Source organism: Nelumbo nucifera, chromosome 5, assembly GCF_055504915.1.
Source record: "Nelumbo nucifera cultivar China Antique chromosome 5, China Antique-T2T, whole genome shotgun sequence".
Taxonomy (NCBI): Eukaryota; Viridiplantae; Streptophyta; class Magnoliopsida; order Proteales; family Nelumbonaceae; genus Nelumbo; species Nelumbo nucifera.
In genome coordinates this window covers 9,712,961-9,729,379 of record NC_142653.1, presented here as the reverse complement: position 1 = coordinate 9,729,379, position 16,419 = coordinate 9,712,961, and the positions used below count along the sequence as shown (strand labels likewise).

At 34.6% G+C, this 16,419-nt stretch overlaps 1 protein-coding gene across 2 annotated transcripts; it reads left to right on the top strand.

Annotated features, from left to right (window-relative positions):
• The first annotated feature begins 18 nt into the window (after window positions 1–18).
• LOC104607077 (Mannose-P-dolichol utilization defect 1 protein) lies at window positions 19–11,191 on the top strand. Of its 2 annotated transcripts, none has more exons than XM_088887448.1 (8): window positions 19–279; window positions 7,336–7,489; window positions 8,346–8,418; window positions 8,578–8,644; window positions 8,738–8,797; window positions 9,224–9,284; window positions 9,374–9,415; window positions 10,648–10,679. In XM_088887448.1, the coding sequence occupies exons 1-8, from the start codon at window positions 133–135 to the stop codon at window positions 10,662–10,664; spliced, it is 621 nt and encodes a 206-aa protein (XP_088743574.1). In that variant the 5' UTR covers window positions 19–132; the 3' UTR covers window positions 10,665–10,679. The 2 variants fall into 2 exon arrangements, with proteins under 2 accessions (XP_088743574.1, XP_010270877.1); XM_010272575.3 differs by lacking the exon at window positions 10,648–10,679 and adding an exon at window positions 10,751–11,191 and having other exon boundaries at window positions 21–279.
• Window positions 11,192–16,419: the final 5,228 nt, after the last annotated feature.

Here is a 16,419-nt window from a genome sequence, read left to right as displayed (position 1 = left end):
CATTTATTTTTTCCCGGGATGCTTCTCATGTCAGACTGGCATCAAAGGAGTCCTGGAGCTGCAGAGAGTCAAGGTGGCCCAGTGAGTTAATTGGTTATTGACTTGTGATCGATCAGTTGGAGAGGAACAGAGATGGAGATCTTCGGGATGGATTTCAGCTGCGCTTTGGCATCGCTCGGCAACGGCAAATTCCCCGACAAAGACTGTCTGCTTCCTCTCATATCGAAGCTCCTCGGCTATTGTATCGTCGCCGCTTCCACCACCGTCAAAGTGCCACAGGTGATCATCGTCTAACCCCTTTTAGAAAAAAAAAATCCCGGTAAACCCTAGATTCAAAATGTTTTAAAGGACTGACAACTGCAACTCAATTTGCTATTCTGTTCGAATTTCGATGTTGATCTAGTGGGCGCTTATACTTAAAAGGGTCCTCATCTTTTATTGTCTCCCGGTTTCATTTTCTCGAAAACTTGGGTTTCTGACGATCCCCCAATTGTCTCTCCGGGAATTTCTTTTCTTTTATGAAGGAAGGATGGCTGATTGATTCTTTGTCACTCTTAAGGGAACTAACATCTCAATGTTGGCCTTGTACTTCGCTGATTGATCCTAATAGATACAAGTCTTTCTTATGTTGCAAATCAGTTCAAAAGTCGTGCCTTTAAATTGCATTTGACCAAGAGATGGAGAAAGGTTGTCTATGAGTGCCGTCAGAAATGTATTAGTCGATATAGAGGGTCAGGAGTTTACTTGTAAATTGGAAAATCATTTGGATGAACTTTTCATCTGTTAAAGATGACAAACTTACTGTTTTTATCAACTGGTTATGAGAACTGCTTCTAATAACTTATGTAGGGAAAGAATTGCAACCTTCCTGTTCTTAGGTTTATGAAGTTGATATCCTAGAAAAGCTGTACTTTTATATATTTAGATGGTTCTAGCAATAGAATCATTTAAATGGTGCTTGTATCTTGTTGGGAGGAGATATTCATCTTGAACTTTGGTGTTAGCAATGGGAGAGTTTGGACTTGCCTCTTGGGAAACAATTTCTAGTTTCATGAGATTATAAAAGAAGGCATTTCTAGTTTCATGAGAGATTCCTTAGAGCTTTATCTTTATATCCATGGAGGTGTAGCACCCAGTAATTGGAAACACCAGAAATTAATCTTTACAGGCATATTAGTTGTTGAAAATTGAAAATTAATTACCCTTGATGCCAATCAATTGGACTTTCTTTTTTAAATCACTATTAATCAATTGTAAAATCATAGCCTACTTCTCCTTGAAGATAATATGGTCTTTTGATAAGTTCTTTGTTCTCAAAACATGGGCCAATCTTCCATTTGGTCTCTTTAAGGTCCAAAAGGTCCTATGCATCATGTTTATTGTGCCTTCTTTAGTTACTAATTTGTCTTCAATGGAGCAAGTTATAAGATATTAGGACAATGGAGTGCTCATGCTTCAATCTCCAGGCTCATTAATATTTGTGTGTGTTGCTGATTCTTGTGACAAATGCGAACCCAGATTTCCTACTCACTTTCTCTACCCACAGTACACTGCAGCACGCACATCTCAAAATACAAGACAGCGATGTGTGGCTGCAATTCACAGCAGGTAGAGTGTGGGTAGAGAGAGGTGGGCAGGAAATCCGGTTTGGAGTCTTTGGACAAGTGCTCTCATACATAATTCTCTTTTCTTTTCCACAGATTCCCTTATGAAAAATAGTCCTATAGAATGATAGATTCAGTAAAGTTGATAAACTTGATTTATCTCATTTCAACCCCTAAATACTTTGAAGAGGTTGGATAAAAACCTCATGAACACTTTTTATATACTCAATAGAATAAACACTTTAAAAATATATGAAATAGTATATTTTAACAAAACACACTATAAATGATTTTTATATGTTAGATATTTAATTAAATTTGGCAAGACATAAGTTTTGATACACTTAGCTTCAAAAACTAGATATAGAAACATGATATACAGTTATAAACATATTATATGGGATACCTGTACCCATATCAATCTCTAAGATTTTAGGAAAGAGAGTAGTATCCCCATTTCCAGTATTCATGTCTGTATCGGTATCCATTATCCGGGCATCACAGTCTTGCATCCTAACCGCTTAATAGAAATCTACTATTTAGAAGATGTAAAAGATAAATATAAAAAACATGATGTGGTTTTGAAAAACTTGGCATTCATATGGAAAGACAAATATGAATCAAATGCCTTCAAAGTTCCAATTCCAATAATTCAAATTTCAAAGTTTGAGAAAAAATGGCATTTACCTTGCATAAGCCCTCTACCATATAGTATCTTGTAATGGTATGTATATTATCAAGTCATTCTTTATTTTACTTTTTTTGGTTTATCATTATCTAATTGCTGGATATGACACTGAACTGAACAGAATTGTGAAACAGGATCCATGTAGCCAACCCCATATAGTTGGGACAAAGCTTAGATGATGACGATGATAGTTGTCTAATTGCTGGCTTGTTTTGGCTTATCATTGAATGTCGAGTAAAGTAGAAAACTAATTGTATACCATAGGAACTGTTTTCCTTTTGACAGCATTGGTTATACATTATACTTCTAAAATAGATTATCTTTAACAGACCTGTTTACGGGCCAGGCCAGGCTTTGCCCCTCTACATTAATAGAATATGTTCAGGCCCAAGCCCGAGCCCGGCCAGAAATTTGGAAAAAAAAAGATTTTTTTACTTTTTAATTCAATTAAAAATATTTTATTTATATTAAAAGACCTCAAAACCTAAAAAAAATAATGAAAGATCTCATTATTACTTGAAAAAGGAGAAGAAAAATAAAGAAACAATATATTATATATATGCTCTTTTATTATATAGTACATTATCAAGTTGGGCTCGGGCCCAAAAAAAGGTCGGGCCCGATATTTTAGGCCTGAGCCCAAGCCTGCGGACCTGAAATCCTGTCCAAGCCCAACTTAGATTGGGGCGGGCCAGGCCAGGCCGGCCCGTCGGGCTACCCAGCCCATGAACAAGTCTAATCTTTAACAAGCATCTACTAGAAATACCAATTCAAAAGTAAGTCTTCCATCTTTTTTATTTTGATAAAAAATGAGTGAGATTTTATTTGAAAAAACATCAATTTGATAATACAATACAGACTGCCCAAGGAGAGGCACAAGCTGGTGCCCCTCCTAAACAACAACATTGTATTACATCAGACTAGGAAAATGAAAATTTACAGAGCTGCCCAGAATAAATGTTCCCTTGATGCCCCTTGCTTAGCTAATTCATCTGCTATGGTATTTGCCGTTCTACCCACCCAGTGAGAAGTAACAGTCATGTTCCTTGAAAACCAATTAACTTTCCTCAGAAGGTCCCTGTAGCACCAAATAACTGAAACTAGATTTTTTAGCTAACCCACAACAACTTTTGAATCTCCTTCAATAAGCAGATTCTGAACTCCTAACTGGTCTGCAATCTGAATACCTTGTTTCGCCGCTGGAAGATCATCTCTTATAGAATCTCCTATACCCACGGGCCTGAGAATAAGGCTAAAATATCGCTGTCTTTATCTCTCATCACCCCTCCTATCCCTAAAGAACATGGGTTGCCTTGGTTGCTACCATCAAAATTCAACTTTGTCCAGCCTTCGGAAGGAGGCACCCACACAGCTGATACCCTGTTCTTCCTAGTAGGCTGGTACTGCTACTAGCCACAACTATCCAGTTCCTCCAAATGTCATCAAAAGAGAATGTGTGAAAGGAGTCCAAAGATCTCAGCTAGTGGATTGCCCTAGTCAAAATACAATCCTTTACAGCCTGAATATTTCTTCCTTCTCTTGGAATAGCCTTGCATTTCTTTCTTCCCAAATTGTCCACAAAGCAGCACCTCTAATGCACCTCCACATTGTTTTACCAGTTTTTGTGGGCCACACAAAGAAGGATGGGTCAAAGAGCTGATCTACGGTTGTAGTCAAATTCCACCTGCACCCAAACAAGGCAAAGATCCAACCCCAAATAGCAGCAGAAAAAGAACAGGTTAAAAGTAAGTGGGAGCAATCCTCACCATTAGCCCTGCAAAGTACACACTAGTTAGGAGACAAACACATGGAAGGCCTTCTCTTCTACAAGTAGTCCAAAGTGTTGATCTTCCTATAGAACACCTCCCAGCAGAAAATAATAATTTTAGGAGGTACAGGTCTAGACCAGATCTCCTTAGCTGGAAAACCCAACTGTCCCGGGGAAGAGCAAAGGGACTTAAAGAAAAGAGGCACATGTGAAGTAACCTTTTGGATGAGGGGACCATAGTCTCACATCAGATCTGAGGGGGTCCAGAAAAACACTTTCAAGTTTCAAGTAGTGACAAAAGGTCTGAAACACGAGAGTTCATGATCCCTCAAGCCCCTACGAAACCCAAAGTCCTGATTCAGAGAGGATGGAGAAACAAGTGTTGAAAGAAAGTGAGAGATAGCTTTATCCTTGTAGAGAGAAAGGGAATAGAGAGGAGGGAAAATGACCTTAATAGCAGAATTGCCCACCCAGATGTCTTCCCAAAACAAAACAGAAGTACCAGAGTTGACATCATACCTGATAAAATTGAGGATACGGTATTTTTGTTTGGGTAATGGATTTCTTGTTAGTTTCAACCATTTTTTACTCTCACTGGTATTTATCAACTTTTTTCTGTTCTCTCTAGTTTCTTTCATCTCCAGCCTTAATTTGACCAAAGTCATTATTTTACCTGATTTCTTTAGCCTGCCCTACATCATTATGTTGGGAAAGTAGGAATGAAGTTATTCTGGGTTTGGAGATCACAGTATGTGGCCTGAGAGAGTTCATATGTTACCTTTCAGGTTTTTCAGAAACAGTGTGAAATTTCATCACAGAGGGACAGAAAGAGATGGGGCAAAAGGATTTTAGATATGAATCACTAAGGAGCATCTGAAGGAGATTAAGTTCCCCTTGTAATTTATGTGGTTTCCTAGAGTTGGTGATTTGGGTTGGATGGGTTTCTCTTGGTTGAGACTGAAACAAAGTAACGAGAAGATCAACAATAAAACATAGTAATGAGAAAGGCAGAGTTTACCTATTTCAAAAAAAAAAAAAACAAGAAAACATAGCAATGAGAATCAAAAGACAGAGTTGTGCATAACTTGCTGTAAATTTATCCAATTTTAAAGCTTTTCTTCAATAGCCAAACATAAATTGCACTTACAGACTAATTGCACAATATCACTACAACTTTCTGCAAATCACTCCTAAAGTTTCTGAATCACTAGAGTAAGGTTTGCAGCAAAATCCATCAACTTGATAAGTTAACTGAAGTATGGAATGTATTGGTCCTATGAGGAGCAGCCAGCCCTATTGGGAAGCTGGCTGTGGAGATTTTCAACTGAACCAAACAAACTCTGGAGGAAGGTTATTGAGGAGAAATATGGCTTAAGAAACAATGGGTGGGATGCTGTTATTCCCTCCTGCTCTTATGGTAAGACCAGGTTCTGGTTAGACAACTGGACTGGTGACAGCACTCTAAAAGAGTTGTTCCCTGCCTTGTATAACGTGGCTTTAGATAAGGAGGCCTTAGTGACTGATTCTCTTTTGATCCAGGAAGGTAGGCTATGCTGGGTTCCTCCCTTTAGGAGAAGTTTTAGTGACTGGGAAATTCAGCAGGTGGCAAATTTTCTTACTTTGTTACTAGGCCAGCAGCTAAATTTGTAAATGCAAGCATCAAGAGTTTGGAAATGGACAAAGTCTGGGGTTCACAGTTAAATCTTTCTAGAACATTCGAGTGGGGAGGTCTGAAGCCCCTTTTCCCAGTCAGGCCATTTGAGGGAATTTGGCTTCTCCAAAAGTCAAGTTTTTTGTATGGGTGGCAGCTTTAGAGAGGTGTTTGTCCAAAGAAATGTTGCTGAAAAAAGGCTTTAACTTGTCAGATTGGAGGTGCTGTTTTTGCAATGTGCAAGTAGAATCCTCCGGGCATCTTTTCCTTCACCGCAAGTTTAGTTCTGCAGTTTGTACAGTTTGTACTCACTTCTTGAAATCCCTGAACCTAAGCTGGTGCATGCCAGCCTCAGTGAGAGTTCTGTTAGAGGAATGGCATATTCAGGGGCTGTCCAAGAAAGGAAAGATATGCTGGTCTTCCATCCCTCCGGCAGTTCTGTGGGTTGTGGTCATAGGATATTTGAAAAAAAAAATCTTCTACTGGGGTCAGCTGTAATCTTTTTTAGTGTTTGATGGGTTAGAGAGGTCACAGCTCGTGCCTCTCCAAGTGTCTTCTGTAACAGTTGCTCCTGATTTCTTTCTCTAATAAATTCTTCATTTATCAAAAAAAATCTTCTACTGAAGCCGAGGTCATTAACTCGGCCATAGAGGTTATTAGAAGTTGTATGTCTATGCATACTGATTTTAGAGACAATACTTCTAATTATACTTTTTGAGGATGGTCTTTTTGTGAGGTCCTTCTATATTGTACAGCTTCTCAATGTACGCAGGACCTTTTATTAATATAATTATACTTTACCTTTTCTCGGAAAAAGGAGCAGCCAGCCCTAGTGTGGTAAAAGGCCAAACTGATCAAGCTATTAAAGATTTGTGTAGAAAACAAAACTTCTTACAAGCTGAACTAATGATATTGGAACTTAAATATACACAAAAGTTGATTCAGCATAGAATAACTAAAAATAGGAGATACTTTTTGTTATTTGTTACATAAATCTGATTCTTCATTTTGTACCCCAATTATTATTACCATTATTTGCACTTAAGATCTGCTACCCACAAACTCTTCCCACATCCCCACCCACAGAACACCACGGCCATGTACACAGGACCTTTTATTAATACAATTATACTTTACCTTTTCTCGGAAAAAGGAGCAGCCAGCCCTAGTGTGGTAAAAGGCCAAACTGATCAAGCTATTAAAGATTTGTGTAGAAAACAAAACTTCTTACAAGCTGAACTAATGATATTGGAACTTAAATATACACAAAAGTTGATTCAGCATAGAATAACTAAAAATAGGAGATACTTTATGTTATTTGTAACATAAATCTGATTCTTCATTTTGCACCCCAATTATTATTACCATTATTTGCACTTAAGATCTGCTACCCACAAACTCTTCCCACATCCCCACCCACAGAACACGACCATGTATTTGGAACATCTCCCCATGAATAACAAGGAGGTATTCCCAATGTGCAGCTGTAATGTCCTGTGGGCAGGGATGTGGGAACAGCTTGTGGGCAGCAGATCCGACCACATTATTTGCCTAGACATTATTTAAAAAGTTATATCTTCTCATCTCACTTATTTTATTAATTACCATTAATTTTTCAATGCAGATATTAAAAATTTTGAAGCATAAGAGTGTCCAGGGCCTTAGCGTTGCAGCATTTGAGCTTGAAGTCATTGGTTTTACCATAGCTTTGGCATATTGTCTTCACAAAAGACTTCCTTTTTCAGCTTATGGGGAGCTGGTCTTTCTCTTAATTCAAGGTATGCTCATTTATATGGTTAGCACCTTCATATTTTCTTGTCTTTAGGTGCACTATCAATAATGATAAATGCTATATCAGGATGGATGCATGCAAAGAAACTATGTTTCCCACTTTTGCACGCAGGAACACACCCCCCCCCCCCCCCCCGCCCCCCCAAAAAAAAGAAGAAGAAGAAAAGCAAACACAAAAAAAAAATAAAATAAAAATAAAAAATAAAGTGATGAGTTGTTTTTATTTGATACATCACTTCATAAGTATATTTATTGTTCAAAACTTGATTAATAAATATAATCCTCTTCCACTTTATTTGATTTATAATTCTCCATGACAAAACTTGATCTGACAGATGGTATTATTTGATTTATAATTATCTTCCACTTTATTTATTTTTTGTGTCCCGGGTAATGAACAGGAAAGAGTAGAAGACTCGTCTATCATGGATCAGATGTCTTCTTTTTTTTTCCTGTTAGGCACCAAGTGGTTTCATTAATATTATGAGTAAATAATTAGAAGAGGATTGCAATAAGGAGAATCCCTTCTACTTGAGATGATTTGATGCATAGATGACCAATGACCACCAATGAGGATCGAGTGACTTGGTGCAAGTAGAAAGCCTAAAAGAGCAAGAGGAAGACCAAAGAAGGCATTGGCTGAAGTAGTAAGAATTACCCAAGAACTTAGAATTTAACAGGAAATGGCTCTTGATGGAGCAAAATGAAAGAATTTATGTAGCTTAGCCCAATCATTGGGATTAAGGCTTAATTATGTTGAGTTCAGTGCTTTGGATATATTAGCTTGATATCACAATTTCATGGAATCTGACCAATCTTTTTTTCTTTTAATTTCTTTTGCAGCTATAATTTTGGTTGCTATCATCTATTATTATTCTCAACCTGTTGGGTCTAAAACATGGATTAGAGCATTACTGTATCCTCCATGATTACTCATACAAGTACCTGTCTGTTTTGGAGTTACCTTGATAATCACAATTATAAAATAATAATTCTTGAACTCAGTATCTTGAGGGAGCAACCTGTCTTCTTCAAAGAGATCTACTCCATTTCCATTACTATATTTCTTATTAAGATATTGTGCTGTAGCACCCACCATTTTGGCTGGCCAGATTGATCCAGTTCTTTTCGAAGCTCTATATGTAAGTGCAATCTGTTGTCTCTGTACCTTTTTGTGCTTTGTTCCCTTCCTTTTTTTATTTTAAATAATCTGGCCCAGAAATCATTTGTTATAGGCTTCTCAGCATGCAATTTTTTTCTTTGCAAGAGTGCCTCAAATATGGGAGAACTACACTGTAAGTGGATAGTTGGAAGTTGTATTCTGCTATTATGGTTAAGAAATGCTTAATATGTTTTAATGGCATGTTTCTCGATTTTTCGTACCGACTTTGCTTAATTTTAGCATTTTAGCATCCCAAGATACTAAAAATTCAAGTAAGGCTATTTCATTAAATTTGAAAACTTTTGTAGTTTCAAAACCATATATGTTGTAAATTGTCTTGAAATCCATTTGAAGTTTGAACTTCTGTGTTTCATGTGCTTGGATGCAACAGACCATGCAAGCAAATAAGAGTTTTTCTTATTCTCTATTCAATCCAATTTTAAGAAAATCATCTTTTGGTATTTCAAAAAATAGCTATGTTTTTCTTTTGCCAAGTATTTATGTTTCAAGTTTTCTTCTACAACCCTTCTCATGGTTACTTGAAAAAACTTTGGAGCAGAACAAAAGCACAGGGGAGCTCAGTTTCTTGACATGTTTTATGAATTTTGGTGGTTCCATTGGTGAGTTCAGATTTTATGTGGATAGTTATTGGAAAAACTTGATGTTCTTTTGTATTATAGTTCCTGATCTATAGTGTGATGTTTTGCAGTAAGAGTTTTCACCAGCATCCAGGAAAAGGCTCCAACAAGCAGTATCCTTGAGTTCCTTTATATTAGTTGTTAATTGAAGTTCACCCTCCATAACTCTCGAAATTTTTACCTTAAAAAGAAAGTATTTGTTTGAAGTTTTGACATATTTGGAAAAAGAGGCTACTTAATTACCTAAATAAGTACATGTTAAATCATGAAGATGATTCGTATTTTATGAGAATTGAATGTTCATGCTGTTTAGAATCAAGACACAGGTTGAAAGCAATGTGAAAAGCAGAGAAGAAAAAGACAACTCAAAGAACAAGCATGTAAAATACCAAGCTTTTATGTTGTTCATCATATTGGTTATTATATCCATTGAAAAAGACAGATATGTCCACTATCTGAATTACAATGTATAAAGATCCACCTAATAAGACCTGTAACCAAGTATTACATAGAATTCAACCATCTTACCTAGACATGGCATGGAATATATGCCAGACACAAAATTCACACTAAAAGCTGAATACATAAGATGGGTAGGAACCCCTTTGAAATACTCCAGGTAGCATAGCAATCCAAATTTCAAATGTGAACCAACAACTAGGAAGCAAGTTTCAAAACCTGGAAGTCCTAAATGGATCCAGAATTAGAAAATAATATGATCAACCACAAATAGCAACAGCAAGACACCTACCACAGCAGTTTATGCAACTTTGTACAAGGAGAACACATCACACTTTTGGTTTAAATTACATTTCTTGGTCTGCCATGAAGAAGAAAGGCCATATAAAACTACAATTTTCTCTTAAATTGGTATCATTTAAACTTTTTATGTTATCTTCTTCTTCTTTTCCTATAACAAAATAGGGGTTCAGTCCCCATATTTTCTGAATTTTCTCTTCTTTCTTCTTTTTCTTATGAATATGTTGATTTTCTATGCATTAACATGAGGTTTATACTTCGAAAATAATTAAGGAAATATGATTATGGAACCTAGGGAACATAGGTTGTCACCTAGGCAACTAGCTGCTCCCTTGGCGCCTTGAAAACTATGCTCTAGTATCCCACCCATGTCATAAAGGTGGTACAATGGCACCACCCCCTTCAATGCAACCTTTAGTGGATTCTAATAATTTTCGGTTTGGCACTCTTGAACTTTTGTTCCCACTCTTACTCCATGATTTCATCACTTAGGATAAGACTATAAGGTTGGTCTATCATGAAGTCACGGGAATGACCATATCCATGTTGGACATATCAAATTGTTTTCCATCATGTGTACTGCCAGGTTGGTTGGTATTTTAGCTGCCAGCATGCAAATACCTTAACAATATCTATTTCTTCAATAATATTGTCCTTGTGATTGTCTGTCTACCTTGATTCATTTGAAGTGATTATGGGCTCTATGATTGGTATTGTGATGAATGGCACCATCCTCAGTCAGATACTTCTATACTGGAAATCACATGCAAAGAAAGAGAAGAAAGTAGACTAGAAGCACGTAGATTGGATTTCACAAGTAGCTTTGTTTTGTACTGATGCGGAATTTAATGGAAGGTGCAAGTGACCCATGCTTGCCATTATCATCGTCATCTAACAGAGGGATGAATGATCTTTCTATTTATGAACTTTGTTGTTATATTTTAGTCTCTTTATGGTATTCTAAGTCCTGAATAGTTTAGGATTTCTAGGGTGCCAACCGGATGAAAAAGTTTACTGTCATTTAATCAAAAGTTAATGGACAAAGATAGGATCCTATTGTCAGTGGAATCCATACACATTGTTAATTAGATTTGTCAATGAAAGGTTAATTATAGACTTTTCAGAGTTAAGTGCTCAGTGTTTTCCTCTTTGTAGTACACCTGATTTTTTTTTTATGATTAGTATACCTGAAGATTAATGTTTGATTATTTTCCTGTTTAACTATATTCAGTCAATGAGGCTAACGGTAAACAGTCGATGGTTTATCAGAAATGTGCAGTGAAAAGTGAATGATAGACAAAGCAATATCAATATTCACCATGTTGTACAGATGAAGACACAAACATGTGTACAGGACATACAGGCGTACATCGGGAACATATCGGTGGAATGGCAACATAAGGCTCAGTTTAGGAGTACAAATACAAAATATAAAATACATAGTTTTGCACTCTACATATTTATATTTGTATAACTGAGCCTAAAGTACAGGAGATGTTCCGATATGCAGATGTATGTCCTGTTCATATTGTATGCACAGCATTTGCACGCAACAGACCTGTCCTCCCAGGCTCCACAAATGTGATTTGAGATTTAGCTGATTATGTATATGTATGATATAGTTTTCATTTATTAAATAAATGTTTGTATTTTATTTGTTTTTAAAAACGAGAAAAAAAGTACTTGATAAACTGTTTATTGACAACTAGGTGCCATTAGGCGCCACATCAGTGGAATAGTGAATAAATGCTTAACTGCTGGGGAAGCATTAAAATGAAACTTTCCCTAATTGAGAACTCTTAATCCCTCTTCATTTTAGTCTTCCTTACTCCCTTATGAAGCCACCTTCATCACTCCCTTCTCCCTCTCTCATTTTGAAATCTCAGGTCTGGTCCATCCCTCTATCATCTATGTTTATCCATCCCTTTAGATATCCCTTCTTAAAACTATTTCTAAAACCTATCTCTACCAAAATCTAATCTAATCCAACCAATTTCTCCTAAATTATCTATAATTCCTATTTATCTCCTAAATTATATAACTTTTAATTATCTCTAATTTAATAGAGAGTTTCTCTCCTAAATGATCTTTAATTCCTATTTATCCTATCTCCCACTTTTCATCTATATCTATCAAAAGAAAGGTTGAATTAAAAATTTTAAGTATTATTTAAATATTATAATGAAATTATGTAATAACCTTAAAATATTTATTAAAAACACAAAAAATATTATCATAGATTTAATAATATTCATATTATTAATAATTTTATACTTTTATGAAATTCATAGTGAATTTATGTACTAACAAAATAAATTATAATTTTATGAATTATTCAATTTAAATACTATTCAAATAATAAAAAATAAAAAAATATTGTTTAAAAATTTCAATAACTAAATATTAAAATAACAAAGTATTAAAATAGCCAAATATTATACAACAAAATATTTAATATTATGTAATAACTTTAAAATAATGAAAATTTTTAATTATTTTAAATTACTAAATTTTCAATAGTTAAAATAACAAAAATATGTAATAAACTTATAAATTTTATTAAAACTAGAAATCATTATAATAGATTTCAAAAAATTTGAATTAATAATAATTTTATGTTTTACAAAATTAATAACGAAATTATGTGATAATAATATAACTTATAATTTTATGGACTATGAAATTCAATAAATAAGTAATACGAAAATAACTAAATAATGATATTATTTAAACAGATAAATAATATTGTAAATAACTAATTTTAAATATTTTAAGTATTAAAAAATTAATAACTAAATCATATTTTAAATATTATTTACAAACAAATAAAATAGATTAAATAAAGAAATTATGTAATTTTTTATCAAAAATGAAAAAATAATTATAATAGATTTAATAATATTTGATAATAAGAATATAAAATATAAGTAATTTAAAATTTTTAAATATTATTGAAATAATAAAAATAGATTAAATAATTCAGAGATATTGAAGCTTTCAAATAACAAAAATAGATAATAACTTTCAAAAAATGTTTTAATAGATATTAAAAATATATAATAATAATTGCAATTATTAATGTACTAATATTAAAAACACTATTTCACTTATATCAATTAATAATTCTAGAGAATAACTTTTAGAAAAATCATATTTATTAATAATAATTTTAAAATCTTAAACTATATTTAGTATATACTTATATATACTAAATTTTATATTTATTGTTTTTTAGTAATTATTTATTGTATTTTTGTGATAAATATATTTTCAATAATTATGTATAAATCTATTTTTGTTTTGTTATTTAATAAAAATTTTCAATAATTATTGAAAATTAAACTATTGTTATTTATTAGAGATTAAATTATTAGTTTAGCTAAAATTAAGAGTGCTCATGGGTTTGTTCGGTTCAGTTGTAGGTTGTTTGGCCAACCAAATTGACCTAGACGAGTTAGGGAGTTGGTCACCCGAAACCAACCACTAGTGAAAATCAACCAACTCGGGTTATATTGGTTTGGGTCAATTTTCGGTTTGGTTGGTTGGTTCAAAAGGTTTAAACTTAAAAATAAAAAAATAAATTTAAAAATTATAGTGGTATTATTAAAAAATAAATTAAAAATTATATTTACAATAAAAAATATTTTAGACTAAGGAATATGAGAATTTTCTTACTTTTCCATATTAAAAATTATATTTAATATATATGGTCGAGTCAGTTTGGTTTTTGTCAATTTACAAATGGCCAAATCGAAATTGACCCAACCTGGTTAGGTTGGGAAATTGCTGAATCGAAACCCACCAAAAATACTAGAAAACCGACCAACTCGAGTTGAATTGGGTCATGTTGGTCGATTTCACTGATTTGATGAACAACCTAACTGAAATTAATTATTGTTGTTTTTGTATTGTAAAAAACTATTAAAAGTAGTATAGAAAATATAACTAATTATTAATTGTTTAAAATGTTAAAATATAAAACAATTGTCTACTCTTATGTGCTTTTATTGTTTAGCTTTCACTTAACAAAACCCATGCATCGCACGGGTCCTTGTTAGTATGATCCCAATTCTATTCATTTGTGTTTGAATTTGAATGAATTGCATTTGGATATTGAATACTATAAATAAATTAAACTAAAAATGACTTTGATATTGTGTTTCAATAATAAAATGATTTTAAAATTATTTGTATGAAACTTTGAACCTTATATGGCTACAACGATTTAGGAGGTGTTCAGTTAATGGTTACATGTATGTATGTTCTGTTTCACAACGTTTTAAAAAACGACTCGGAAATAGAACCGTTCTGTTCACCGGTTTTCGAATCGACGGTCCAATTGTTTGGTTCAAATGGATGGCCCATTCTGACAAATAAATCAAAAAAAGAATTAAAAATAAAAAAAATGATCAAAATCATTGAACTAGTCAATGGTTCAACCACTCGGGTCAATGGATTGTTGACTTTTTCAATGGTTTTTTACCAAAACTGGGTTGGGGGAAAACGGAACCGATTACCTGGATGGTTCCTGAGCCAAACGGTCCAACCGTCCAAGTCAGCAACAGTTCAAAAACCTTGTTGTTTCATAAATGCAACCAATATTATAAAGGATATTTTCTTTTTTTTTTTAAGAAGGGTTACACAACAGGGGTAGCCCATCTCCCAACCCAAACCCCTTGCCTATTGGTTGTAGCGGAGTCCCGGTTGCACCTGGGTTGGGGCTACCCCTACCCCCCTTCAAAAGATATAAAAAAAAAAAACAAAACCCAAATGTAGGTGGGATTAAATCCCAAATCTCCACTATGACTAACAGGAGACCTTACCAACCAATTGGTTAGTACCTTGCTAGTTTTAGATAGTCCTCTAGATTAGTCCAGATCTGCTACCAACAGACTATTCTCGCATCCCTACCCACAAAACACCACTTCTGTGTTAGGAACATCTTGTGGGTAGGAGATTCTACCCATTTCTAAAACTAGCAAAATCCTCATTTTTTAGGAAGATAGCTTTTAAACACAAAGACATGGTTCAGGAAGAAGGCTGATGCCGCCATGTGATTTTGTGTATCTTGGGCCATACCTATATTGTAGAAAAAATAATTATTAAATTATATATGCTTTTTAACATATTATATGTATTTTTCACATACTATATATTATTTTAAATATATTATATTTATCCTTTAACATATTATATTATTGTTAATATATGATAAATAAGGCTCCGTTTGGTTTGTGGGAAGATTTGGGTGGGATAGGAAAGTGTAAAAATGTACACTTCCATTGTTTGGTTTTATATATGGGAAAATAATGGGAAAAGCACTGTAACGAGCTACTTCTTCGTCGGATTCATGTAAGGTGAAGAGAACTCCATGACTGCAACGGCGATCAAAGAGAGAGAGGGAAAATGAGGGAATCAAAAACAATGGATGATTGGAGAAACTAGTCAAAACCAGTGAAACGGTTGCTAGAGACGGTAGGAATGATGGAGTATAGCCGTTGTGGAGTGCTCTATTTCACCAAGAGGAAGACGAACAGTAGTTCGCCGGCAGAAAGCGAAGACGATGAACAGTGCCGCTGATCAACCATTGGAAAGCAAAAAGTGCCGCCGGAGACAATAGTTCACCGGTGGAAAGCAAAGATGATGAACGGAGAGGTACTAGAGGGTAAATGATCCTGGTCACCGCCGTTGGTATTTCCTTTGTTCGTTGTTGAGAAGATGATGAATAGTGCTTTTTTTTTGGTGAAAAACAAGAGACAGAAGAAGAAAAAAGAAAAGAAGAGAGGAGAGAGGGAGTGCCGCCGCCACTACTCTGCTTCTGGGTTCGAACGGGGAAGGGGAAGTAACAAATCGTCGATGGTAATGGGGAAGGCACTGGTTCTCTCCCTCCTCTGTTTGTCGTCGATGGTAACAATGGTTTCTCAAATTTTTCTACCGGGGTTGCACGGTTTTAATGTGACCCCAAATCCACAATTTTGGGATCTGACATCCCACATTTTTCTCATCCCATCCCTCTAGTTCCCTCAAAACAAATGAGAGAAAAAAGAATATTTTTAAAATATTCCCTTTTTCTTATCCCCATCCCAAACGGAGCCTAAATGACTAGTTAAATGGTGAATGATGAATTGCTTCTATCCATGTGAGCGAAAGAGCGAAATGCAGGGGGATAACACATTCCAAGTTTCCATTTACCGCTCCATTTGATTGATTGAGATTTGCTGTGGTTATTGTTAGGGCTGCAAATGGTATTGGCATCTGATTGTCTGAATTTGATTTTAATACCACTAAGGGTGACCCAAATTAGATTTGTTTATAATTAGATTAAATATAGATCCACACTTTATCCAATCCAATTTGA

Coding starts and splice junctions, on each gene's coding strand:
- LOC104607077 (XM_010272575.3), top strand. CDS start 133: ATGGAGATCTTCGGGATGGATTTCAGCTGCGCTTTGGCATCGCTCGGC. Junction 280..7,335: donor CCACCGTCAAAGTGCCACAG/GTGATCATCGTC, acceptor TTTTCAATGCAG/ATATTAAAAATTTTGAAGCA. Junction 8,645..8,737: donor TTCTTTTCGAAGCTCTATAT/GTAAGTGCAATC, acceptor CATTTGTTATAG/GCTTCTCAGCATGCAATTTT.